The 25,949-nt window shown below is 39.7% G+C and overlaps 1 protein-coding gene across 3 annotated transcripts in view; it reads left to right on the forward strand.

Annotated features, from left to right (window-relative positions):
- ARMH4 (armadillo like helical domain containing 4) overlaps window positions 1-25,949 on the forward strand; it is a 122,312-nt gene that overhangs the window by 11,783 nt on the left and 84,580 nt on the right. For 2 of the 3 annotated variants that reach the window (XM_028100466.2, XM_088025039.1), the window contains exons 3-4: window positions 3,037-3,291; window positions 5,215-5,427. In XM_028100466.2, the coding sequence (XP_027956267.2) occupies window positions 3,037-3,291; window positions 5,215-5,427 (468 nt within the window). Of the gene's footprint in view, window positions 1-3,036; window positions 3,292-5,214; window positions 5,428-7,694; window positions 7,785-25,949 lie in introns of all 3 variants that reach the window. The other variant, XM_088025038.1, reaches the window with a different exon arrangement.

Consider the following 25,949-nt stretch of genomic DNA (forward strand, 5'->3'; position numbering starts at 1 on the left):
TTGGCTATATATTTAAGTGGTATAATAAACAGTATAGGATACTTATTTACACATTGTTGTAAAAAATACTTACATGCCTGATATTTCTTACCAAAAAGCTTTACATAAATGTTTATCTTATAGCATTAGCCATATGAGTTCTTTGACTTTGTTTTCCCAAAAAGGTATTCATCTAGAAATTAGAAAAAACCCCAATACTGATAAATCCTCTCTGCTGGCTTGATTTAACACTGCTTCCTCTTGGTCTTTATATCTGTGAATTTTATGAGCTGACGAACCTTACATTTGTTGCTGATGGATAATGTTTTTCTTTTGGTATGTGTAGTTGGTCAGATAACAGCATGAGGGAAGGATAGACTTAGTGTAATGTGCATATGCTTACTCCAGATTGTTTTGGAATATGTACATCTTGTTACTTCAGCTAAGTAGCCTAATTAATGGAAATATCAAATTAGCAATGTGCTTTATAAAGTGTTGAGACTGAATTGAAATGATAAGATTGAATTTTACGTGTCCTATTCATTTTTTAAAGACTGTGAAAGACCTAGTATACTATAAATTTTCATAGAAGCTTCGAGAAATTGGGATGCCTGGGGGGGCTCAGTCGATTAAGCGTCTGCCTTCAGCTCAGGTCTGGGATCGAGTCCTACATCAGGCTCCTTGCTCAGCGGGGAGCCTGCTTCTCCCTCTGCCTGCTGTTCGCCCTGCTTGTGCTCTCTTTCTGTCTCTCTGACAAATAAGTAAATAAAGTCTTAAAAAAAAAAGAAGAAGCTTCAAGAAATTGTTTTGTACATTGGTTTTTAAAATTCCATTAAGAGAGTTGGATCTCCATGACCATGAAGATATTGGATATGACTGTACAAGAAGTTTACTTCGATTTTCCATAACATTTTAAGATATTCCTGGAGCATTAAGTCATATAGTTCCAGATTATTCATTGCATAATTGAATCTGTGATTCTTATGTATTAGAATTGCATTAGCTTGTATTAATACAGCCTAAAAAGTAAAATGAATTTGGTGATTGTCTGATTATTATTTTGATTATTGGATATACTCCTTACTTTGTCATAATTGCTTCACTTAACTATAGTCTCTCTCTTTTCTTAAGTTTATTTATTTTTTAGTAATCTCTACACCCAATGTGGGGCTCGAACTCACGAAGCCTAAGATCAAGAGTCACATGCTCTTCTGACTGAGCTAGCCAGGTGCCCCTCCACTACAGTCTCTTAATAGGCAACTTCTTTTTATTCCCAGCACATAGCACAATATCTGGCACATAGTAGGTGCTCCATAGATACCAAGTCAGTGGGTGCGTAAATGAAGATAGAGAACCATTCAGACTGAAATTATACAATTTGACTGCCTGCAATGTTCAACTTAATCAGAAAGTTTCTAAATTTTCTTTGTAGAGAGAGGAACAGTTAAATAATTCCTTTCACTTTAATTTTTTTGTTGTTCAAGCTAAAAAGAATATGAAAAACTGAGATTATTGACAACAGTAGTTAGAGAATAGCCAGAAAGCTTTCTACCTGTTTTCTGGTGATTATAAGTCTTTTTCAGAAGTAAACAACTGGGGTGCCTGGGTGGCTCAGTCGTTAAGTGTCTGTCTTTGGCTCAGGTCATGGTCCCGAGGTCTTGGGATCGAGTCCTGCTTTGGGCTCCCTGCTGGGTGGGAAGCCTGCTTCTCCATCTCCCACTCCCCCTGCTTGTGTTCCCTCTCTCGCTGTGTCTCTCTCTGTCAAATAAATAAAGTCTTAAACAAAAATTTAAAAAAAGTAAACAACTCAAATGCCAATCATTTAAGGGCCTAGGAACTACTTAGGACATTATCTTCTTTAGGATATGCAATGATTTGTTTGTGTTTTTGGTAATTATGAACAGATGAGTAACCTGAGATTATCATCAGTTCTCAGATTCAGCTTATTCTTTCACAGGTTCAATTGAAGGTCAGGTTTTAAAAGTCATCTATAATAATTATCATATTATTATTTTTTCTTTACAGTAAGTAGGGAGAATGAGAGATGTGAAGAAATTTTGAATGATAATTTTAAAATTTCCAGCACTGTTTCTAGTTCTTACTCTTTTTTTCTCTGATAACAGTCACCACTCAAAGTTGATATTTGTTGAATACTTATATAATACCGGGGTATGTGCTAAGTGTTTTACATGTGTTGTCTATTTATTTATTTATTTATTTATTTATTTGAGAGAGAGAGAGAGAGAGAGAGCGCACACGCGAGACTCGAGCTGGGGTGGAGGGGCAGAAGGAGAGGGAGAGAATCTCAAGCAGATTCTGAGCTGATTGCTGATCACAGAGCCCGGGGAGCAGGGAGGGGCTCCATCTCACAACCCTGAGATCATGACCTGAGCTGAAACCAAGGGTCTGAAGCTCAACTGACTGAACCACACAGGGGCCCTTAAAGTCTGTATTCTTGACACTATGATACATGGCTTCCATGGAATGTATTAATACCTACCTCCCCTTAGTACACATTGGAAGATAAAATAATGCCCACCATATACTTAGTAGTGTGTGTTTATAGCATATAATCGAATTATATGTGTATATAACATGTAATAGAAACTCAGAAACCTTAGTTACTGTAATAATAACTCGTTTATTCAAAATGCTGGCTTTCCTTTCCCCTTTAGAAATGCAAATGTGAAAATTAATATATATAAATGCTGAGAATTTTTGAATGTAACTTAGAACCGTATAATTTGTTGCTTAACAAACTGGTTATGTTGATATTTATAAGAGGGAGCTCAACTGTTGATCTTTCTATTTGTTTCGGATTTTATGTTTTACATATTAACTTCTTTATCTTGGTCTTAGATTGATTCATCGCTCCTGAAAGCAGCAACACTGAAAACATTTATTTGCTGGCATTTTGTGTCTAAGCGATCTGTTTGCCTTCTCATACCCTGAAATAGCTGTCTTCTTTTTTTTTTTTTCCAATTTATTAATTATAGAGTGACATTTTAAGGTATGGGGAATTTGTCTATTTTAAAATGTTGTATCCCCCCTTTTAAGACATCATCACTCAAGAGATGACAACAGCTGTTCAAGAAGCAGAAGCCACTTTATCACTGGTGACACAAGAGCAGCAGTTTTCTAGCCTCGAGGTTACTGGAGAAAATTGTAAGACTGGGGAAGGGAGAGAGCCCCCCTCCACCACATCTGGTGTTCCTGCTGTTACTCAGCTGTCCAGGAGGTGGGAACCTCTGTCCACTACAGTTTCAACTACAGCCTTGCCTCTCTCTTTTGAAGTCACTTCTGCTCTGGAAGGTTTGTAAAGGGGGGGCGGCGCGTGCATGGGGGGGACTTGGACTCAGAATTTTGGGGGTGGATCTTTTCTGAGTTATAAGCAATAGAATGAGTGTGGCAGCTGGCTCTGTCCCCAGGGTATACACACACATCTCACCTGGAGAGTGAACCGGAAAGGTGGGTGAACTCTCTGTTGTTTGGAGGGATGTGACAAAGCCTAACAGGATGAGGGGGTCGTTCCCAAGTAAAACCCGGTGGCTCATCGCTGGGGCCTGGGAAGGCCAGAGCTCCTGAGAACTCTCTCCTTGTTTGACAGCTCTGGCTGCTAGGAGCCAGGGGGTGAAGTGAAAACCACTGTTTTCAAATCCCAGCTTTGGCCCTCACTAGTATTGTGGCCTCAAGCAAGTCTCCTCACGTGTCCAAGCTTGGTTTGTGCATCTCTAAATAATGCCTACCTATCTTACAGGTTATTCTAAGGATTCGAAATAATGGCTCCAAAGTGCTTTCTATATAGGAGGCCCTCAAATGCTCTGATATCTTAAGGAGAGCAAAGTTTTTAAATCTTGGTGATCATCAGAATCACCTGGAAATTACAAAAATTATTATTATTTAATTATTGTTTTTGGACCTCATGTCTCTATCGCATTATTGGTCTAAGTAAAGACTTTTATTTATTAACTGAGTTATTTTTAACAAAGTAATAAATATCTCCTAATCCTGCCCCTCCAAAAAAACTCTAGGGCCTGGTCAGTAACCTACATGTAACCCCATCATCCTTCCCACTTCACACTTGTCCTCTTCTGGTGTTGTCATCTTGAATCTTGTGTTTCTCATTTTCTTGGTTTCCTGCTCTCTTAGTTTTATAGCGTCTGTATTTATGCCTAAAATTATGCATTTAAAACATATTTTAGTAGTTTTTAACTTTATAAAAACAGTATTGTGCTGCAGATAGCCTTTTTGGGACTTGTTTGTTTCACTTAATAGTCTATGGCTAAGATTTACTTACTGTGAATCTTTTGTTTTGACTGTTTATAATATTCCACTATGAAAATCGATCACAGTTTATTCATCTCATCTTCGTCCAGTCTCTCCTAGCAGTTTGCATTTGGGTCATTTCCAGGTTTGGCTATTGTGAACATTGCTTGCTGCCAGGCATACTCTCTTGTATATTCTCCATTGGACACGTGCAGGAGTTTCTCTTGGTTATATACCTAGAGCTGGGCTCTAGGTATGAATGTTTGACTGTAGGGGGCAATGCCTCACTATTTTCCAAAGTGGTTGCACCGATGTATATTCCTAGCAGCAATGTATGTGAGAGTCTGTGGATCCATATCCTAGGAGCTTTAAAAAATAGTTTTTCCAGCTTCTCCACAAAGGAGATTCTGATTCAGTAAGTTGGGATAGGTGGAAAGCATGGAGATGGACTTCTAAAAAATTACCTCAGAGATTCTGATGATCTACCAGACATGAAAAATAATACTATTCTAGAGTTTTTTATATTTGGGAAAACCTGGGGCTAAATCTGGCTGTGTTGAAATTGAGCATATTCTAGGCACAGATAGCCTTGCCCTTTGGCTTGATTTTTAAAAGTAGTCTTAGGCATATATTTTAATACTTTTTTGTTACATTTTCTATCTTTGGCAGTAAATCATATAAAATTGTGCAAAATCTGTAATATTGTCAGTAAAATAAATGGGAAATCAAAATTTAAAAAGAAAGTTCTCATTTGAGACAATACATCTTCCCAGACGATAAAGTGCCTTGCATAGCTGGATTGTGTATATATATATACTTAGTGTATAGCTTATATACACTAAGTGCCAGACTTAGTGTATATAAGATACTGGTTTCATTGATTATTTCTTGCTTAAAAAGCAGAAAGCTATGTATACATTTCCCCTAATGATCATCTTTGGGTCAAGTGCTATTTCTTATGTTTGACAGACCTAATAGACACTGTGACGGGGCCAAACGAGGAATTGTTCACACCAGTTTGGGGCTCTCCAGTGACTCCCCCTGGAATAATGGAGGAAGCCCCCAGCCTTTTCCCAGCACTTCCTGATTCTGAGGCTTCCTCGGAGAGAAGAACCGTTGTCCCATCCATTAGCCATGTTAATACGGCTGCCTCATATGGCCTGGACCAACTTGAATCTGAAGGTACCCGTGCTTTGAAGGGGTCTTTTCTAGGACTGATTGACAGAGTCACTGAGCAAATGTTTTTGAGAAAAGACTAAGGAGAAATGTATTCCATCTGCAGTGTAGATCAGGGGTCAGTAAACTGTGGCCTGGTCAAATCTGGTCTGCCATCTATTTTGTATGACCTCCAAGTTAAGAATGATCTTTACATTTTCAAATGATTGAAAAAAAAATTAGAAGAAGCATAATATTTTGTGACATGTAAAAGTTAAATAAAATTCAAATTTCAGTGTTCCTAAATAAAGCTGTCTTGGGACCCAGCTGCACGTGCTCATTTACATCTTGTCTGTGGCTACTTTTGTGCCAGATCAGCAGAGTTGAGTAGTTGTGACAGAGACCGCACACAAAGCCTAAAACATTTACGATACGGCCCTTTACTGGAAAAGCTTGTTGACCTCTGGTCTAGGTCAGTAGTTCTTAACTACAGGTGAACATTAGGATCATTTTGGGGAGGTTTCAAAAAATTCTGATGCTGATTCCCCCTGGATTTTCTTAGGTGGAAGTTTTAATGTGGATTGTGTTTTCACAGCACAATTTTACTTCCACTGCTCTGGTTGTTAGTGCTGGGTTTTTTTTTTTTTTTTAAGATTTTATTTATTTATTTGAGACAGAGAGAATGAGAGAGAGAGAGAGAGAGAGAGCACATGAGAGGGGGGAGGGTCAGAGGGAGAAGCAGACTCCCTGCCGAGCAGGGAGCCTGATGCAGGACTCGATCCAGGGACTCCAGGATCATGACCTGAGCCAAAGGCAGTTGCTTAACCAACTGAGCCACCCAGGTGCCCTAGTGCTGGGTTTTTTTTGTTTTGTTTTGTTTTTTCTTTATGAATATTTCCGGGTTAGGATGTTGGACTATTTTGAGAGGAGGAGTCTCTTCACCTGTTACAACTGAGAAATGCATGCCAAATTATACTTTCCAAGACATTGGCTGTGAGCATGAAAAAGATGCCTGGAGCCCAGCCGCACATCCACAAACAAGAAGACTGGAAATGTGATGAAAGGTCATTTAATTAATCAGCATTTTGGCAGGTGAACGGCTTCTGGCCGGGGGTGCAGAATGTCCAGAGATTTGTAATGCTGAGTTTCTAAAACTAATCTAGAGGACAGGTAAGCTTTTAGCCACTAAATTAGCCATGGGCTTGATGCAGTAAAGACATAGGATGTGCTATTATTTGATATTTTGTCTCCTGTAGAGCAGGGAAGATGGTTCACCCAGTTTGCCGCAGACTCTATCCCAGACTCTCAGGGTAACACTGGCAGTTTTCTGGCAGAGAAACATGACATTTTAGGAGTATTTTGGAGAATGCCATAGTAGGATGCTGGTTTAAGAAATGGATCAAAGCAAGCTCTGAGGCTAACAGCTCTTGCACTCCACATTGAGATAAAAATTGTATGACTTGGAGGTTAATCTCATATTAGCTGTCTGCTCTCCTTGATGCCATCTGGAAAAAGCAGGTTCCCTCAAATTAACCTGAGTTGGAGATGACAGCTTTACCTGACAGGGCTCATTAAATCAGAGAAAAAAAATATATTTGTGAGTAATCCATACTTGTGAAACTGCAATAATTTTCTAAATTTAGTAGATGATGGCAGTTGCATTGAAATATGTGAGAATTTTCTTGACTTGCCTAAGATGTCCTGGAGTTTTAATGCTTTTCTTCTACACAATTCGATTCCAGCTTCTTTTTGAGAATATATTTTGTCAGTTTTTGATTGAAATTATGATCCTCATCAAGGCTTATGAAAGACATTATTGGTTTAAAAATATCCTTTCTGCTACATTATTGGGCTGAAGACAAAAGAGTTTGAATGAACGCACCTTTTCTCCTAGATCCTGGGAAGTATCATTTATGTTTAATTAGTGTACATTAATAATGTCACAGTTAATTTTATGCTGGTGCATCTACTCCTCTGGACTATGCTTATTTAAACAGATAAGCCTACTAGACTCCTGTATGTGTTGGAGGCCTCCAGTTTCAGTGCATGTTTTTCCACCTTGTCCAGGAATGTAAGCTTTGGGGGAAGGGTTTTAATTCTATATAGGCTTATACCTAGAGGCAGATAATTTATTCTTATCCAGAACAGTGGGTTGTGCTATGTCAAGTTACCTACCTTTCAACTTTTAATCTCTGTGATGAGTTGACAAATGACATACAGTTCTCCAGCTTGTGTTTATTTAATTATATTATTAAACTCCTTATATATTATTTTAGTATCTTCTTTCCCACTAGGGGACAGAAGCACTTCTCCAGAGAATGGAGTATTTTTCTCAATGGGTTATGGGCAAGACCTGCCCTTATTAGACAGCAGACAACCAAGAAGCCAAGAACCTTTGTGGAAATTTCTGAATGTTTATCCTTTAAGGGATAATTAAGGGCTCAAATGAACCTCAAATTTGTACCTAATTGGCACCCTGTCATCTTTGTCTCCTTCTTTATGTCTCTAAAACATACTCACTGAGTGTCTTAGTTTTCTAGGGCTACCATAACAAAATACCACAAACTGGATGGCTTAAAACAACAGAAATTTATTCTCCTGTGGTTTTAGAGCCTGGAAGTCTGAAATCAAAGTGTAGGCAGGGCCATGCTCCTTCCAGTGCCCCAAGACGGGGGGGTCATTCTTGCTTCTTCTGGCTTCTGGTGACCTCACGAGTTCCTTCGCTTGTGGCAACGTAATTGCAACCCCTGCCTCCATGTTCCCGTGGCTGTGATCCTTCAGTGTGTCTCTCTGCCCATATTTCCCTGGTCTTACAAGAACACCAGCCATTGGATTAGTACTCACCCTGATAACTTAATCTTCACTTGATTATATCTGCCAGTACCTTATTTTCGAAGAAGGTCACATTTATAAGTGTGGCAGGTTATATGTATATTTTTTTTCTGGGGATGCAATTCAGTGCATAACAAGGATCTGCTTCTGAAAAGTTTGCCAGCTGGGCTAAAGGCAGATGTGCTCCGGCTCTGTAACACCCACCTGAGAGACGTGCATTGGTAGAGCCCGAGAAGTTTCAGTATGTTTTACATTTTCCCGTTGCTGAAGAAAGCCTGCCTCGATAAATGTGTATTGCCTTGTGCCTTTCGGTAGGTCTTTTACCTTGTCAGCAAAAATGTGGTGTGATTTTTCTGTCACAGGGTTGATGTTTTCTCTGTCACCTTGCCTGATAGGTTTTACTTTTCTGTACTTTTTTTTTTTAAGGGAATAAATGTTTTCAGGGTGATAAAAAATGCATTATACTTATCTCAGGCGTAACTCCACTAGGGCTGCATTCATCATCTTTGACATATAAACATGGCGAAATGTTCTAATTTTTTATTCAAAGTAGGATAATGGCAAGTTAGTTGCATGTATATAACTACATAAATGAATTTTTGGACATGATCTCTGTATAGGTTGATATCTATTTTTTGGTGAATATTAATGTCTTTCTCTGCTCCAAAATGGGAACTTAACAATTTCTGATTACTTATGAAAATTTGCTTGGATTTTTTTTATCTGGGTTAACTGTCCTTATATTTTAACCCTAATAGCGAATGGACTAGGTCTTTCAATATTTCTTACTTAAAGAAGTTCTGCTTTTTTTTTTTTTAATTTAAAGATCCATTTATTTGAGAGTGCACACATGTGTGTGCACAGGTCAGAGGAGGGGCAGAAGGTGAGAATCTTTAAGCAGACTCCCTGCTGAGCATGGAACTCCTGGTGGGTTCCATCCCACAACCCATGAGATCACGACCTGAGTTGAACCAAGAGTCACTTGCTCAACTGACTGAGCCACCCAGGAGGCCCCCTGATTTCTGTGTTTTGGAAATCCAACTGAGGGTATCTATTTACTCTGAATAAATCAAACTTATTTTAGCCTTTCCTGTATTCCCACAGAAGATGGGCATTTATCTGTGCTGAAAAAATGTAACAATAATTCCATAGGGTGGAAGGTTATTACTTTAACAATTCAATATTCAGAAAAAAATCAATTGTGGGTTTATTTGTCCCAAGTACTAGGCTTCTAAGTACTTGTGAGAGGTCAGAGTACAAAAACAAAGATTTCTTGTGATTAGGTTTTGGCAGTCCTTCCTCACACCCCCAGCCTTCCTCCCTTAATGTTTGGAAGGCAATATCTGGGCCTTCCACCTAGTGGGAAATGGGAAACTACTTGGTGCTCGTCATGGTGCTGGCCAGACAGACTTGGGAACATGGTGAATTTGCTTGGATTGTCTCAAGATTGCCCTGGGTTAGCTTACTGCTTGTCTGTAAGAGAAGAAGAAATACCAGTGTCCCTGGGCTGGAGAAGGTGAATTCTTGATCTGACTGATCCTATTTAATGTGTTTCTGTAGGCATGATAGGGTGAGTGTTGGGGCTGCTAATTCAGTGCTATTATCCCAGACAGTTCCCATTTCCTCATATTCCAAAGGCCCATTTATTATGGGCTTTCTTGAACAAACTCACAGTAATTGATTTGCTGGAGAATTACCTTTTTTTTTTTTAAACTTACAATGTATGTTATATGTAAACATATAACATATTACCTTTTTTAACATAGAAAGAGATTTTTTAATTCTTAGTATCCAACAGGAAAGTCATATTTAACCTTTCTTTAGCATCTTGGTTTTTAAAAAATAAGATGAGGGCGCCTGGGTGGCTCAGTTGGTTAAGCAACTGCCTTCGGCCCAGGTCATGATCCTGGAGTCCCGGGATCGAGTCCCGCATTGGGCTCCCTGCTCAGCGGGGAGTCTGCTTCTCCCTCTGACCCTCTTCCCTCTCGTGCTCTCTATCTCTCATTCTCTCTCTCTCAAATAAATAAATAAAATCTTTAAAAAAAATGAAAGAATTATAAAAAAATTACAATAAAAAATAAGATGAGATATATCATTTAACTTTAGTTTTTTCTTTTTTAGTCTTTTAGTCTTTTTTTCCCTTGTTTTTTTTTAAATTTTATTGTTATGTTAATCACCATACATTACATCATTAGTTTTTGATGTAGTGTTCCATGATTCATTGTTTGTGCATAACACCCAGTGCTCCACGCAGAACGTGCCCTCTTTAATACCCATCACCAGGCTAACCCATCCCCCCGCCCCCCTCCCCTCTAAAACCCTCGGTTTGTTTCCCAGAGTCCATCGTCTCTCACGGTTCATCTCTCCCTCCAATCCCCCCCTTCATTTTTCCCTTCCTTCTCCTAGTGTCCTCCAGCTATTCCTTATGTTCCATGAATAAGTGAAACCATATGATAATTAACTTTCTCTGCTTGACTTATTTCACTTAGCATAATTCCCTCCAGTTCCATCCATGTCGATGCAAACAGTGGGTATTCATCCTTTCTGATGGCTGAGTAATATTCCATTGTATATGTGGACCACATCTTTATACATTTGTCTGTTGAAGGGCAATCTCAGCTCCTTCCACAGTTTGGCTTGTGGACATTGCTGCTATGAACATTGGGGTGCATGTGCCCCTTCTTTTCACTACATCTTTATCTTTGGGGTAAATACCCAATAGTGCAATTGATGGGTCATAGGGTAGCTCTATTTTAACTTTTGAGGAACCTCCATACTGTTTTCCAAAGTGGCTGTACCAACTTGCATTCCCACCAACAGTGTAGGAGGAGTCCCCTTTCTCCACAACCTCTCCAACATTTGTTGTTTCCTGCCTTGTCAATTTTTGCCATTCTAACTGGTGTAAGGCGGTATCTCAATGTGGTCTTGATTTGAATTTCCCTGATGGCTAATGATGGTGAACATTGTTCACTCTAATTGTGTTAAGAAGGAATACAAGTTTTGGCCTTTGTTCTTGGAAATGCTTTGGATTTCATTTTGCCTCAGTAACAGAGCCACTTAAATGATATACAAATGGGGAAGATGAGTAAAAGAGTATTTGATGGAATATGACCTTTGTTTGACTTTTAGTGATGAATTGATTTGCTGAATTAGATGCTGAATTCTCCCCTCCATGCTTGTTCTGGAAAAAAGCAACGGAAATTTAATAAAAATTAATAATTTTATAACTATTAACATGAACACAGGAAACATCTAATACCATTGCCAAGTACATTAGGGAAGGATGATCTTTTTTTTTTTTTTTACTTGTTTTTATCTTTGCATCTTCACATATATTACATGACACAGAATTGCTGGTGATTTCAGTTATCGATTGCCTTTTATAGTAAGTCATTTTGTTGTCTTGTCCTGAAGTCATCATACTTTCTCTGGCGTTTATGATAGATCTTTGTTTTTAAGTACCAATATGTTAGTCCAGTAAATTACTTAGGACTCGGAATGGTCATTCCACATTTGCTATTCATGTTCACAAAGCCAGTGGTATTTCAGAAATATTTAAAATCAATATTATGATGCATTACCCTAAAGCTTTGCTTATAAATTCTGCTGTTGAAGAAAGATAACTGACATGACTAAATTTTCTAGTATGCTTTCTTATAAGGAATTCATTTATTGGTATGATCTCAACTAAGCCATAATTATCCTGGAGCTGACTTTTTCCTTTTTTTTTTTTTTTTTCTGGAGCGTTTGTTGCCCCCCACTAGAAAGTAGAAAGTTAGTACTGCTTAGTAAAACTTACCCTTAGACACACATGAAATTTTACATGATGGCTCAGGATGACAAAAGGATTTTGCCTTATGTATATCCAGAGGTTTTGTTCATTCATTTATGTGCACATTTAGCAAGTATTTGTTTGGTGATTCAGATAATAAAAAAGAAGAGATGGGAGTGGATCTTGCATAAATGTTAGTAGAAGAGTTAAGACAGATACATAAATAACAGAAATACAAGGTAGAAGGTGGGAAAGTATCACATAACATATATATACTCATTGTTCTATTGATATTTATAAAAAAAATAAGTGATGACAGACTCAAAAATATGGAAAACATTCTAAAGGGTGGTGAATAGATACCACATATACCACACTAGCAGTCAGTTTACAGAGACGCAATCAAGCATATTTTTCTAATTAGGTTATTGGTAGATGAATTATTTCTTTTTAAAAATTTATTTATTTATTTATTTTTAAAGATTTTATTTATATGAGAGAGAGAATGAGAGAGAGAGAGAGAGAACATGAGAGGGGGGAGGGTCAGAGGGAGAAGCAGACTCCCTGCTGAGCAGGGAGCCCAATGTGGGACTCGATCCCGGGACTCCAGGATCATGACCTGAGCCGAGCTTAACCAACTGAGCCACCCAGGCGCCCCTTTTTAAAATTTTTTTTAAAGATTTTATTTATTTATTTGACAGAGAGAGAGAGAGGGAGAGCACAAGCAGGGGGAGTGTCAAGCAGAGTCAGAGGGAGAAGCAGGCTCCCTGCTGAACAGGGAGCCTGATGTGGGACTCCATCCCAGGACCCCGGATCATGACCTGAGCTGAAGGCAGTTGCTTAACCAACTGAGCCACCCATAGATGAATTCTTTCTTAAGAATAGGATTTTTTATAACTTTTTAAAAAGATTTTTTATTTATTTGAGAGAGAGAGAGAGAGCGTGCACAAGCAGGGGGAGGGGCAGAAGAGAAGCAGACTCCCCACTGAGCTTGACAACGCTGAGGTCATGACCTGAGCTGAAATCAAGAGTCTGATGCTTAACGGACTGAGGCACCCTGGCGCCCCAAGAATAGTTTTTAATAACAGAAGCAACTGCCTTTCAATGTAGAGGAGGCACCCAGGGGCTCCGTCTCAGGCTACCAAATATTTGATTTGTAGGAAACTGCAGCATGTCTCTCTCGAGGAGGATGTTCAGAACGCAGGCAAAAGGATTGGTTCTGAGTGATTCATCTGGGCTCGTACTCCAGTGTTGTGAATCTTTGTGAGGATTGGTCCAAACGGGGCTTTCCATGTGTGGTGGTTTTGTGCAGTTGTGGAAGCAAACGTGTAGCTTATAACCACATAGTAGGCTGTGGAGATTTCAAAGGCATTTTAGATATTTGCAGAAAATTAAGGCATTTTTAAAAGGCATGTTTTTCAGTGTGAAGCTACACATAACTATCCTTTACTGGTATAAACATGATAATTTTATTGCATTGGAGCACAATCACAAAGTTTAACAATGTATAAAATAACATAAGGATATTATCAACTGCACTTTATCAGGCTGTATTCATAACCATGAAGTTGTTTTGGCATCAGATTACCTCTTATCACTTCAGTGTATACACAACCCCAAAGGGAAAGAGTAGAATAAAAACATAATGCATCAATTTGAATGGCCTTAGAAGATTTTAAGAATGTTCACACTTGGAAACATTGCATTTGTCTTGAAAGATTAACATTGATTCCGCCTAAATTTACCACTGCCTTTTCTTCTTCCGCCATACTACCTCCTTCTACATTGTTCTCCAAACAAAATATTCTATGGAAATTTCTTCTATTAAAAACGTGGAAAGAATCTCCAATGTTTTATTATGAGAAGGAGATTCTCCAGGTGGGCAGAGGGCCCGACACGGCTCCCTCAATTTTCTCAATTTTCTCTCATCTGCTACACGTGTTCTCTGAGGGCTCTTATATCCTATTAAAACTCTAGCCCAGGGATGCCTGGGTGGCTCAGATGGTTAAGTGTCTGTCTTCGGCTCAGGTCATGATCCCAGAGTCCTGGGATCAATCCCCGCGTTGAGATCCCTGCTCAGTGGGGGGCCTGCTTCTCCCCCTTCCTCTGCGTCTCCCCCTGCTCATATTCTCTCTCTCTGTATCTCTGTGTCTCGAATGAATAAATTAAAAAAATCTTAAAAAAAAAAAAAGACTCTAGCCCGAGCAAAAGTGAAAACCCTCTCGCTTGTGTAGAAATTCAAAAAAATACTTGGCTTGAACCTAAGGGAACACAAAGCAAATAAAACAAGAAAATAAAAGAAACACAAAGTGAATTAGGCTCACAACATACTGATTTCTCTGATCTTACCTTAGCTAATAAGCTCTCAGGGCTCCCAGACCCTGACCCATTCCACTCTCTGAGAAGGTTTTTTTTATATTCTATACCCAAAGCGTTAGAATAGTTTTCAAGCACCTTGCCAGGCTTTCTGGCTACTCGGCTCTTGCCTTGTTTCCTATACAGAGTGTAACTTCTTTTTTCGTCTTCCTCCTCCCTGCCCCCACATGGAAGAGCCAAGACCAAGACATAAATTTCCTCTAGGGCCCACCACCAAGTAGGGAATCCCCAATCCCACACACATATTATCAGCCCTGCTTTGCAGGTTGAAGGACATACCTTCAATCCCTAGGCAACTGACTGCCAGACAGCCATCATGATTGACGCCATCCCACCCTTAAGAGAAAATCCCATCTCTGTTAAAAGCACAGCATGATTCATATCTAGGCAGTATAACACTGTTCTCACTATATGAGAAATATACCTGCATGATAATAGGCTATCACATTTTGTAATATATAATAGTGCTATGCTACTCTATAAACAGAAGGCTATGAAGTTAAAATTAAAAGAGGATAGGAAGGAGAAAAAAAAACAGTTCAGCTCAAACTCATCCTCTTTCATGAAGCCTCTCAGACCACCCAACCCACACCGAGAAGCAGTATAGAACTGAAAATAGCTCTGGTTCTGGACTTAAATGGACATAACTCTGTTTAAGTTTTAGCTCCATCATGAATCAGCATTGTGATCTTGACCAAATTGTTTAATTTCTTTCGACTTCAGTTTTCCTATCTGTGTAAAGCAGGGCCATTGATGTTCCCATCTTTTCTTGTAAGAATAAAATGGGATCTTTCATATAGTAAATGCTTGCATGACCTGGAGTATATGCATAATAAATATAAATATTTTACATCATTTATCAATTAAAATTAGGTATCATTTATCATTTACTAGTATGTATGAATTGTTATAATGAAATAGTCACATCTTCTCCATGCAACCATGGGTCAGGGGCCAGGTGGACAACGTAGGTAAGCAAAAAGGAAGGCGCCTAAGACAGTAGGGAGTGGTGAGTGTGGTGCAGTAGAGGGCACACACTCCCTCTGATCTGGACAGATCTTGTTCATATTGTTGCCAGGAGGAGTATGTGAGCTCAGTGATGCCAGATCTTGGAAGTTTTTCAGGATAAGCTGAAAGTTTTGATTTTTATGTGGAATACTCTGACATTTTAAGTGTTGGCATTCAGTCCACAAGTTTACCTAATACCGTTTCATTTTTATTAGTATGTGCACCCAAAAAGAGTCTATCTTCCCAGCAATAGATCGTCAGTTTCTGCTCTTAAATTAGCTCTCCAGACCTCCTTAACGGCAGGTGGGCAGGATCAGATCTTTCTCTCTTGTATCCACATTGGCCTGTGGTTACCAAGCATTGGGTAAGTGATGAATAATGGAGTGTATGGTTTTAGGACCATTATCTTGTTTAATTGATGTGCTTGCTACTTGACTTGTCCTGCTTGTTGTTGTTATCATTTTAAATCCAGTGCTTATTTTGGGCCTGAGCTTAAACACTTTTTATGTGAACAAAGAAGTGGTTGCCAGTTACATTCTGCTAGAAATTCAGTGGGAATGTGCTTAGATTTCTTGCATCCCATTGTGGGGTTGGACACCATTTCATTCCTTTTGTTGGAATGTATATCAACATCTGCACCCAGGCAGGTAACAGGGAGCTCAGTAAGCTTAAGTGATTCTTTAAATTCATTTTGGGAAGCCAGAGCTGGAATATTCCAATTTTCTGGGATTCAATTCATTGTTAAGACTAATAACATAAATATTACATATATATTCTATTGTATACATCCAGTATTACATGATAAAATGTGAAAGCATTTCGTTGGCAGGAAGAGTTAAGACTTTAGAAATGTAAGAGAATTCTATAAATTTTGAGTCAGCTTAACTTTGTGAGCTGCTGAATTTGGTGGACATTATTTCAGAAGCTTCTGGGGTTCCTCAGCCCCTTATGATACCAGAGGGCCACCTGCTGGAGAATTGTTTCATATCCTCAAAACAAATTTAATTTTTTTCTTTTTTGGCTTTTGAGTTTTGTACCCAATTTGGTGCCCAAGTTAAAAAAAGTCTGGAAAATAAAAGCAGTGCCATCCCCAATACTTCAGCCTCTCTTTAAGTGTGGAAAGCATTTGGCTACAGTGGCTTTTGATTATATTTGTATAGGGATTGCCAGGTAAACACATGCCAACAAATGTTTCCTCTTGATTTTATTTTTTCTTTTTAAAGATTTTATTTATTTATTTATTTATTTGAGAGAGAGAGAGTGCCAGTGGTGGGGGGTAGGCGGGGCGGGGGGAGAGGTGGAGAGAATCCGAAACAGACTCCTTGCTGAGCTCAGAGCACCGAAACCGGGAGTCCAACACCCAACCGACTGAGCCATCCAGGTGCCCCAAATGTTTCTTCTTTTAGAAATCTGTCACTGAGATGTGTCCGAGCTACTCCATTTAAGGGGGAGGTGGGAGAAAGACTAATACGTACTCAGCATCTGCCCAGCCAAGCCACCCTGTTTTTTTTTTAAATGGTATTCTTCTCTTTTTCATGTGCCCTAATGTGTTCACCTTAGATTTAATTTTAAACTTCGTAAAGGAAAGAAAAGGGCCACTAAAAAGAGAAGTTTGACACTTAAAACAAAAGATGACAATTCAAATTGATGATTGCTATTCCAAAGAGACAGAATACACAGGTGAGATCTTCTTCTTCTTGTAAATCAAAGAGACAGCTTGCTGAGGCACCTGGGTGGCTCAGTTGGTTAAGTGTCTGTCTTCGGCTCACATCATGATCCTGGAGTCCTGGGACCGAGTCCCACATCAGGTCCGTGCTCAGAGGGGAGTCTGCTTCTCCCTCTCCCTCTGCTGCCGTCTCTCTGCCAAATAAAATCTTTAAGGAAAACAAAAAACAAAAAACAAAGAGACAGGTTATGTTGGGTATGAGTATTACTATTGGAATTCTTCCTACCTCCGTTATTGGGATGACGTATTCTCAACCAAGTTTCTCCTCATTAGTAATGCTCTGGGAGTGCTAGTTATGCCTCTAGCTTCTGGAAATCTAAAAATGTCTAAACTGTGATAAAAATGGGATGAGAGAAACTGGGGACTTTGGGTGGGAGCTGCTTATTAAATTAATGGCAACTGGACTTCGTAGCAGAGTCAGGTTACTCAGGCCACGGCCATGGGGTAAATTTTCTCCCATACGTCCTATCTGATTTCTTTGGGAGTTAACCCATGGTTGTGGTCCTGAACAAAATTCGAACTCTTGGTTTTGGTAACCTTAGGCAGAAATGTTTGCAACAAATAAAACAGGCCTGACCTAGAGAGCCAAAAATTCTGGGTTTAATAAACCTGTTTGAGGCTCTGCTACGATATTTAAGCACTCAAGGCCGTTCTATCACTAGCTAGGCAGGCCGTAGGCAAAACAAAGTTTATCAAACTTGCTTCCTGTTTCGCTGACAGTGTAAGCTTGGAGGATAATGCCTGCAAAGTATTTTGAGTCCCTCAGAAGAAGAGCCCCATGTAAGTTCCAAGTATTGTTATGGGTTATAAAACAGCTATTGAGGGATTCTGTCAGAGAGTGGCCAGACAGGTAAAACTGGCTTAGAGAGGATACTGTCTAGACAGATCTTTTCTTCTCCCTGCCACCTGCAACAGGACATTCTCTGTGGAAGCTCTGGACACACTACTTGGTATCACCAAGCATCTCTTTACCAAGGGCACTTACCTGACATCTCTGTTTAATGCTTTACAGTTTTCATGGTACAGTTTCAGTTCCCCTCAAGCCCAGCAATGAGACATTGAACCATGTCTGTATCCCCATTGGACGCTGAGCTATCTACTCTCCAAACACCTGTGTTCGGTTTTTTGGCTGACACCTGTCAAGTTTTCACTGTTGTTAGGTGTCACAATTCTTGACAGTGGACATGCCAGCAAGTGACTTGATCTTAGTAAGGATACCATGAAACAATCCTGTTAGGTCTATGGCAAGGAGCCTCAGTCAATGCTGGACCGTGCATCCTGAATTCTGTGGGACACCCTGAGCTGATGCTGGTTCAGCAAGAGTGAAAGGGAGTTTATGCAATGGGTGTCACATGCTTGGGAGTGGGAACAGTGTGAAGTGGGGGGAGGATTTTGTCTCTCACTGGAGGTGGTTACTCAGAAACCATCATGACTGCCCCCTTGATCGCTGTTAGCGTCCTTGCGATTGCTTGGTATCATGAAGTAATCAGTATCAAGTACCCTGGGAAGAAGGAAGAGTCAGTTGGGAGGATGTACTTTCCATACCAGGTGACAAAACTAGAAGAAATTTTCAGGCTGAACTCAATGAACCTTCCTTACCAGGATTGCCGTGTTTTGTCAGGGATTCTCAGGACAAATAGAACTTTAAGTCTTTGATCACTATTATTTGGTATCTGTTATATCCGATAAACCAAGAGCAATTGCTTCTTTTTAGAGGTTCATTTTTCCCCCCTTTTCTGTGTCATTTTAATATGGGATAACTGAGTGTCTCTGTGTGTGTATGTGTGTGTGTGTTTTACATTGATCCACATGCTTATTTAGGATTCAAATAAATGAAAATAAAATTGGGGTTTAACAGAGTTACCAAATTCAGAAAGCATTACCCTATAACCTTTAAATACAACCTGGTAGTGTTATAGAGTGAGTTCTTTCTTTTTAGTTCTTTGGATCAGGGATCCTGTTACTGTTTTTGGCACAGTTTTATTTGTCGAACGTTTATTTCATGTCATTGCCCTTTGTGTTCAGAGCTGTTCATGACATCATTGTTGCCCTTGGGTGTGACTAGTTGAAAGACTGGCGGAAATAGAGATGACTTTCTCTTTAGTTTTTATGAATGGAAAATCAAGGCATACAACTCTGGTTTGTTTTGTACCTGTTGTTCTTTTTTAAAAATTTTATGTGAATTCAATTTAGTTAACATATAGTGTATTAGTTTCAGGGGTAGAATTTAGTGATTCATTGGTTGCATATAACACCCTGTGCTCATTCCATCAAGCGCCTTCTGCACCTGTTGTTCTTATATGTTGCCCTTATGCTTGCTACAGCATTATTTAGAGGAATGTGTTTGTTACTAATTGTTTATCAATTGTTACTCTGTGTTTTTTTAGACCTAGGCAATTGTTAAAAACCTGGATCTAGCTCATTGTGCATTCATTCACCTGTCCATCCACTCAACAAATACTTCTTGAGCACTGCTGATGGCCAAGCCCTGTGCTCGTCATTGGTTATACAACACAGGACAAGGCCATCCTTCCTTTATCCAGTAGTTTTCTGCCTTTCTGGGTCAAACTGCAATCATGTACATTATTTTGGTAATATTTGGAAAGGTGATCATAACTTTTTTTGTTACTGATCTGTAAGAGCAGTCACTGTTCCACAGAAAATTGCAGCAGAGTACCACTGGCATTCTACTAAAGATGTTTAACAGCTACAAAATGATCGTAGGCTCCTACAAAATAAGAACATTCACTGGTTGACAAAGATAATGAGGAAACAGGGCTATAAAAGAGAAATCTCACTCCAGAAAGGCTTGTTTTCCTTCTGTCTTCTCTGCACAGTTCCTGAAACTTCCTTTTTCTAGAGCTATCTTCTCAGGCTTGTGATATAATTCCTCAAGTACTAAAAGTGGCAAAATAGTAAACCTTTTAAGTTCCTTTGTGCTGAAGGGCGGGGTTGATGGTACAAGGGGAAGGCTTTCCTCTCTTACCCCTATGGCTGTTAGGGCCCTTCTTTCCTTTCCAGTATAAATTGTATACTATTCCATAGGGCGTTTCTGGAGAGAGTATTCTGCCAAGAGAGATACCATGGCATGACATGGCATCTCATGTTGGGCATTTCAGGACACAGAGGAGGAGAAAGAAGGCTCCATTAGGGTGGTTGAGTGTGGGACGGATTATGAGACATGTTGACCTAAGCAATGTCATTCAAATCACATCATGAAGGTAGTGACCATTTTGTTGGCCCAGGTTTGATTACATGCAGCCTGACTTTGTCCTTTTCATTATTTTTATGGCTCTGACTTTATTGAAGTATAACTGACAAATAAAATTATAAGATATTTAGAGTGTACATTTTGGTGATTTGATACACATGTAACATTGTAAAAGGATTCCCACCATTGGATTAATTAACAGAGCTATCACCTCATATAATTACTTTTTTTGTGTGAGGACATTTAAGTTTTACTCTCTTAGCAAATTTCAGTGCTACAATACAGTGTTATCAACTATAGTCACCATGTTATAAATTAGATCTTTAGACCTTATTCATCTTAGAGCTGACAGTTTGTACCCTTTTCCTAATCCTTCCCTGTTTTCCCTACCCTCTAGCCCAGGGCAACCACTTTTCTACTTTCTCTTTTTATGAGTTTGACTTTTTGTTTTTTTTTATGAGTTAGACTTTTTTTTTTTTAAATTTTGATTCCACCTATAAGTAATATACCATGTAGTATTTGTCTATCTCTAAGTTCTTTCACTCAGCATAATGTCCTTTGGTTTCATCCATGTGGCAAATGATAAGATTTCCTTCTTTTTAGAGGTCAAATAATATTCTATTATATGTATATCACATCATCTTTATCCATTCATCTGTCAGTGGACAGGTAGGTTGTTTCCATACCTTGGCTCTCGTGAATTATGTGACTGTGAACCCCAGAGTACAGATATCTCTTTGGGGTATGATATTATTTCCTTTGGATATATACCCAGAAGTGGGATTGCTGGGTCATATAGCTCTATACTTTAGGGAGAAGGAATTAACTGAGCTTATTGAGGGTCATGTAGAAGTTGTTCTTGGTGGGTGGTAGTGGTCAGTGGTCAACAGTTCAGTGATGAGAGCGGAAAACGCAGGGCTTTGCCTTCGTGTTCCTAGGGGATTAGTATCATATTGTCACAATTATTCCATCAAGTGCAACCCTTTTCGGTTTGTGGAAAGAAAAGGCAGCTAAAAGTGATTTTATAATGCTTTAAAAATAAAGAAATGTTCTTTTTTAGCCCATGGCCAATTTTTGTCTACGGGAAGAAGGTCAGCAAAGCCATCAAATAGTGATGATTCCTGATAGTTTTCTCCAAATTCCAATGATCCCATACTTTTTCTCTGTCCAGCTTCGTCCTCAGCTTCTCTTTAATTAGAGTCCCTGGTCCATCTTTATTTCCCGAGATTTGTTGAGATATTGTTTTACTTTACTTTACTGAGATACTGTTGACATATAACATATGTAAATTTAAGGTGCACAATGTGATGATTTGACACTCTTATATATTGCAAAATGGTTACCCCAGTAAGGCTAGTTAACATTTCTATCTCCTCATGTAAATACTATTCTTTTTGTGTTGGTAATATTTAAGATCTACTCTCATAATAACTTTCAAGTATACAATACAGTGTTATTAATTATAGTCACCATACTGTACATTAGATCCCCAGGACTTGTGTTACTGTTGGGAGTTTGTACTCTTTGCCTGGCCCATCTTTAATTACTTCCTTCATACACAGTCAACCACCTCCCTTCCCCACCCCTCCATCACTGAACCCGTCTAGTAAAATTTGCTGCTGGTTCAATCTCTCTGCTTCCTCTATCCCTCCCAGCCATGCCTGCACCCAAGCAGCTGAAGGTGGCTGGAGAAAAACACAACCCCCTTAACATGTCTCACTTTAAATGTACGATGTCACATCTCAAGTGGGCCCACAGGGCTGCCTGCCAGTCCTCCCACATTTTCCTGGGGAATTCACTTGTCCATTCTCCAAGATGACTGTTTCACACTTTCTCCTCTCGCCTCAGACCGCCAACGTTTCTTTTTTCCTTCTTAGTTTCTTATTTGACTGAGAAAATAAAAGAAATATGAAGACAACTTTCACATATTCCCACCCCCAGGTCTGTCCTCCTGCCTGCCCCTGAGCCCACTGCAGTGGAGGATGGGTCTGAGCCAGCCTGTGCCCTGGATCCCATCCCTTCTCTGCCATAGCAAAGAAACCAACCTCACAGAGTGGCCATGGTGAGCCTGGCTTAGTCCTAAGTACCTTACATACTAACTGATGTAATCCTACAGCAGCCCTGTGAGGTAGGAATCACCCCAGTTTTACCAATGAGGAAGCCGAGGCACTGTAACTTGTCCACAGTCACACAGCCACACTACATTTGCGTGGCTCAGATCCACATGTGCAACTGCTCGCCAAGTCTCATCTCCAGACCTTCCTCCAGCAGCCCTGTCCCCTGTCTCCTGACCATCAATTTCCCCCTCTCTACCAGATCTCACCCATAACTTCCAAGCAAATTCTAGTATCTCCTATTTTGAGAAGGTACCCTGGGCCCTACATCTCCTTCCAGCTACCCTCTTCTATCCCTGTTCTTTTTTTTTTAACATTTTTAAAAATTTAAATTCAATTAATTAACATTTAATGTATTATTGGTTTCAGAGGTACAGGTCTGTGAATCATCAGTCTTATATAACACCCAGTGCTCATTACATCATGTGCCCTCCTTAATGTCCATCCCCCACCCCCCTCCCCTCCAGCAACCCTCAGTTTGTTTCCTATGATTAAGAGTCTCTTATGGGGGCGCCTGGGTGGCTCAGTTGGTTAAGCGACTGCCTTCGGCTCAGGTCATGATCCTGGAGTCCCGGGATCGAGTCCCGCATCGGGCTCCCTGCTCAGCGGGGAGTCTGCCTCTCCCTCTGACCCTCCTCCGTCTCGTGCTCTCTATCTCTCATTCTCTCTGTCTCAAATAAATAAATAAAATCTTAAAAAAAAAAGAGTCTCTTATGGTTTGTCTCCCTCTCTGGTTTCATCTTGTTTCATTTTTCCCTCCCTTCCCCTATGATCCTCTATTATGTTTCTGATATTTAATATATGAGTAAGATCATATGATAATCATCTTTCTCTGATTGACATATTTCACTTAGCATAATACCCTCTAGTTCCATCCACATCGTTGCAAATGGCAATGTTTCATTTTTTGATGGCTGCATAATATTCCATTACACACACACACACACACACACACACACACACACACACACACACATATACCACATCTTCTTTATCCATTCATCTGTCGATGGACATCTGGGCTCTTTTCATAGTTTGGCTATTGTTGTCCCTGTTCTTTTTTTCAAAAAGTTTTGTAAGGTTTTTTTTTTTTTTAATATTTGCTGTATCTACTTTCTTTTTTTCTAATTTTCTTTTCATCTACTCTAGTCTTCCTACCATTCCACCAAACAACTTAGGTTAAAGTCACTAATCACTTCCAAAGTGTCAAAGCCAGAGGTAATATCAATGCCGGAGGGACAGTCTCAGTTTTCTTACTCAGGCCCTCAGAAGTGTTTTATTCCTTTGATGCTGTCCACACCACACTCATTTGGTTTTTCTCCCACCTCGGTGGTCACTTTTCCGTCTCCTTTGCTGGATCACCCTCTGCTGGCCAACTTCTAAATGTTCGATTGCCCGGGGCTTAGACTGGACCACTTTTCCTTCTATCTTCACTCATTCTTTTGGTGATCTCAGCCAGTCTCAAGGCTGTAAATATTATTTCTAAATCGATGAGTCCTAGATTTTTTTTTTAAAGATTTTATTTACTTATTTGAAAGAGAGAGAGAATGAGAGATAGAGAGCACGAGAGGGAAGAGGGTCAGAGGGAGAAGCAGACTCCCTGCTGAGCAGAGAGCCCGATGTGGGACTCGATCCCGGGACTCCAGGATCATGACCTGAGCCGAAGGCAGTCGCTTAACCAACTGAGCCACCCAGGCGCCCCTCGATGAGTCCTAGATTTTTATCTCTAGCTTTGATCTTCCCTGGGCTTCCAGCATTTCCACTTGGAAATTATAGGCATAGGAATCACATGATTAATGTGTCTCAAATAAAATTCTTGATTTTGCTCTTTACCCTTTCGTTTCCATCTTTAATAAAGTGAGATCTTCCTTCCACATCCCACATTGTAATTATCAGTAGGGCTCTGCCTTCAAATTACCTTCACATTACTCCCAGATCATCCAAAGCACCATCTTCTTATTCCCTGGCTTGGGAAATAGCCTCCCAATGGGTCTCTTTGCTTTGTCTCTTGCTCTGATATAGCCTGCTTTTCACCCTGAAGCCCGTCATTCCTTGTAAATATATATTAGATCTGACCCCTTCCTACCCCTCCCACCTCATTTCCCGTCCCTTCTTGCTCCCAGGCCAGTCTTTGCCATTCTTTGAACACAGCACACATCTGCCTCAAGACTTTTGTTTTTGCTGTTCTTTTGTTCCCTGCTGCTGGGAATGTTCCTCCTGTAGATATTGACCTAAATTAAACAAGAGCATTCATTATTTTGGTATAATCTTTGCTCAAACTTTACCTTATCAGAAAAGCTTTCCTTGATCTCCCCATCCAAAAAAGCAGAGCCTGCCATTTTCCATCTTCTTTCTGGTTTTAATCAGAGTGTCGTGTTGTATTGTATCTCTATGTGTGTGCTATGTGTCTCCTTGAGTGGCCTGTCAGCTCCACGAAGGCAGAGACAGTGCTGTTTTATTCCTAGTGCCCGGAACTGGGTCCTTGATAGTCATTGAATTTTTGGAATAGCGAGAGGTATTAAGTCGTACGAAATTAGAGGATATATAAGAATGAAAAGGTTAGATGTAATATTTTTTAAAAGTTAAAAAAAAACCCTGTAAACAAGAAGTACAAAGGAATGTGTGTGGACAACATTGTCTAGAAGCAGAAAAAGAGAGTCTCAGAATTCCTGGGTGGCTCTAATCCTCCCTCTTTCCTTCTCCACCATCCCAGGAGAGTTCCTTTTTGCAAACTGCTGTGTGGAGAGCCAAGACAAGAGGCCAAGGGCAAGGCCTTCGGTGAGCTTTGTGAGCTCTCATCAGGGGCTTCAGGGTGCATCCATGGTGAGGGGGGAGCCTCGAAGTATTCCTAGAAAATTAAAATTGGTGAAACAAAGTAAAATTGGGGATCCTACGTTTCCTACACCTACTCCGCTTAAAGCATTGAATGTGACAAATTGTGAATTGAACTCTTACGATGATGGTAATGATAACTTTTTTTCAGGTGTGCTTCTCTGACTGTCTTTGATCAATATCCTATTTCCTAACCTCTTTTAGAGTGGAATTGAGAATGTTGATGTAATCATTTCCACTTTCTTGGGTCAATCTTCCAACAGGAGCCAGGAGTGGATATATGTACCTCTCACTTAACATGTTGTGACTTCTACTCACTGATATGGAAGAAGAATAAAAGGAAAATTGTGCCCAAACGATGAATTTTCTTGTTTAGTATTATAAGATACAAAAGGATTGGGACACTCTAAGTTCTGTTAGTATTTTAGTGTGCTTTCTAATGGGCAAATCTTTTTTTTTTTTAATTGCAGTATAGTTGACACACAATGTTACGTTAGTTTCAGGTGTACAACATAGTCTATACGTTATGCTATGTTCATCACAAGTGTAGCTACCACCCGTCACCATACAATGCTATTCCGATACCATTGACTGTATTCCCTATCCTGTACCTTTTATCTCGGTGACTTATTCATTCCATAACTGGAAGCCTGTATCTCCCACTCCCCTTCACCCATT

This window comes from Eumetopias jubatus, unplaced genomic scaffold, assembly GCF_037043125.1.
Source record: "Eumetopias jubatus isolate StellerSeaLion01/CBP00866 unplaced genomic scaffold, mEumJub1_p1.0 scaffold_7, whole genome shotgun sequence".
In the NCBI taxonomy this organism is placed as follows: Eukaryota; Metazoa; Chordata; class Mammalia; order Carnivora; family Otariidae; genus Eumetopias; species Eumetopias jubatus.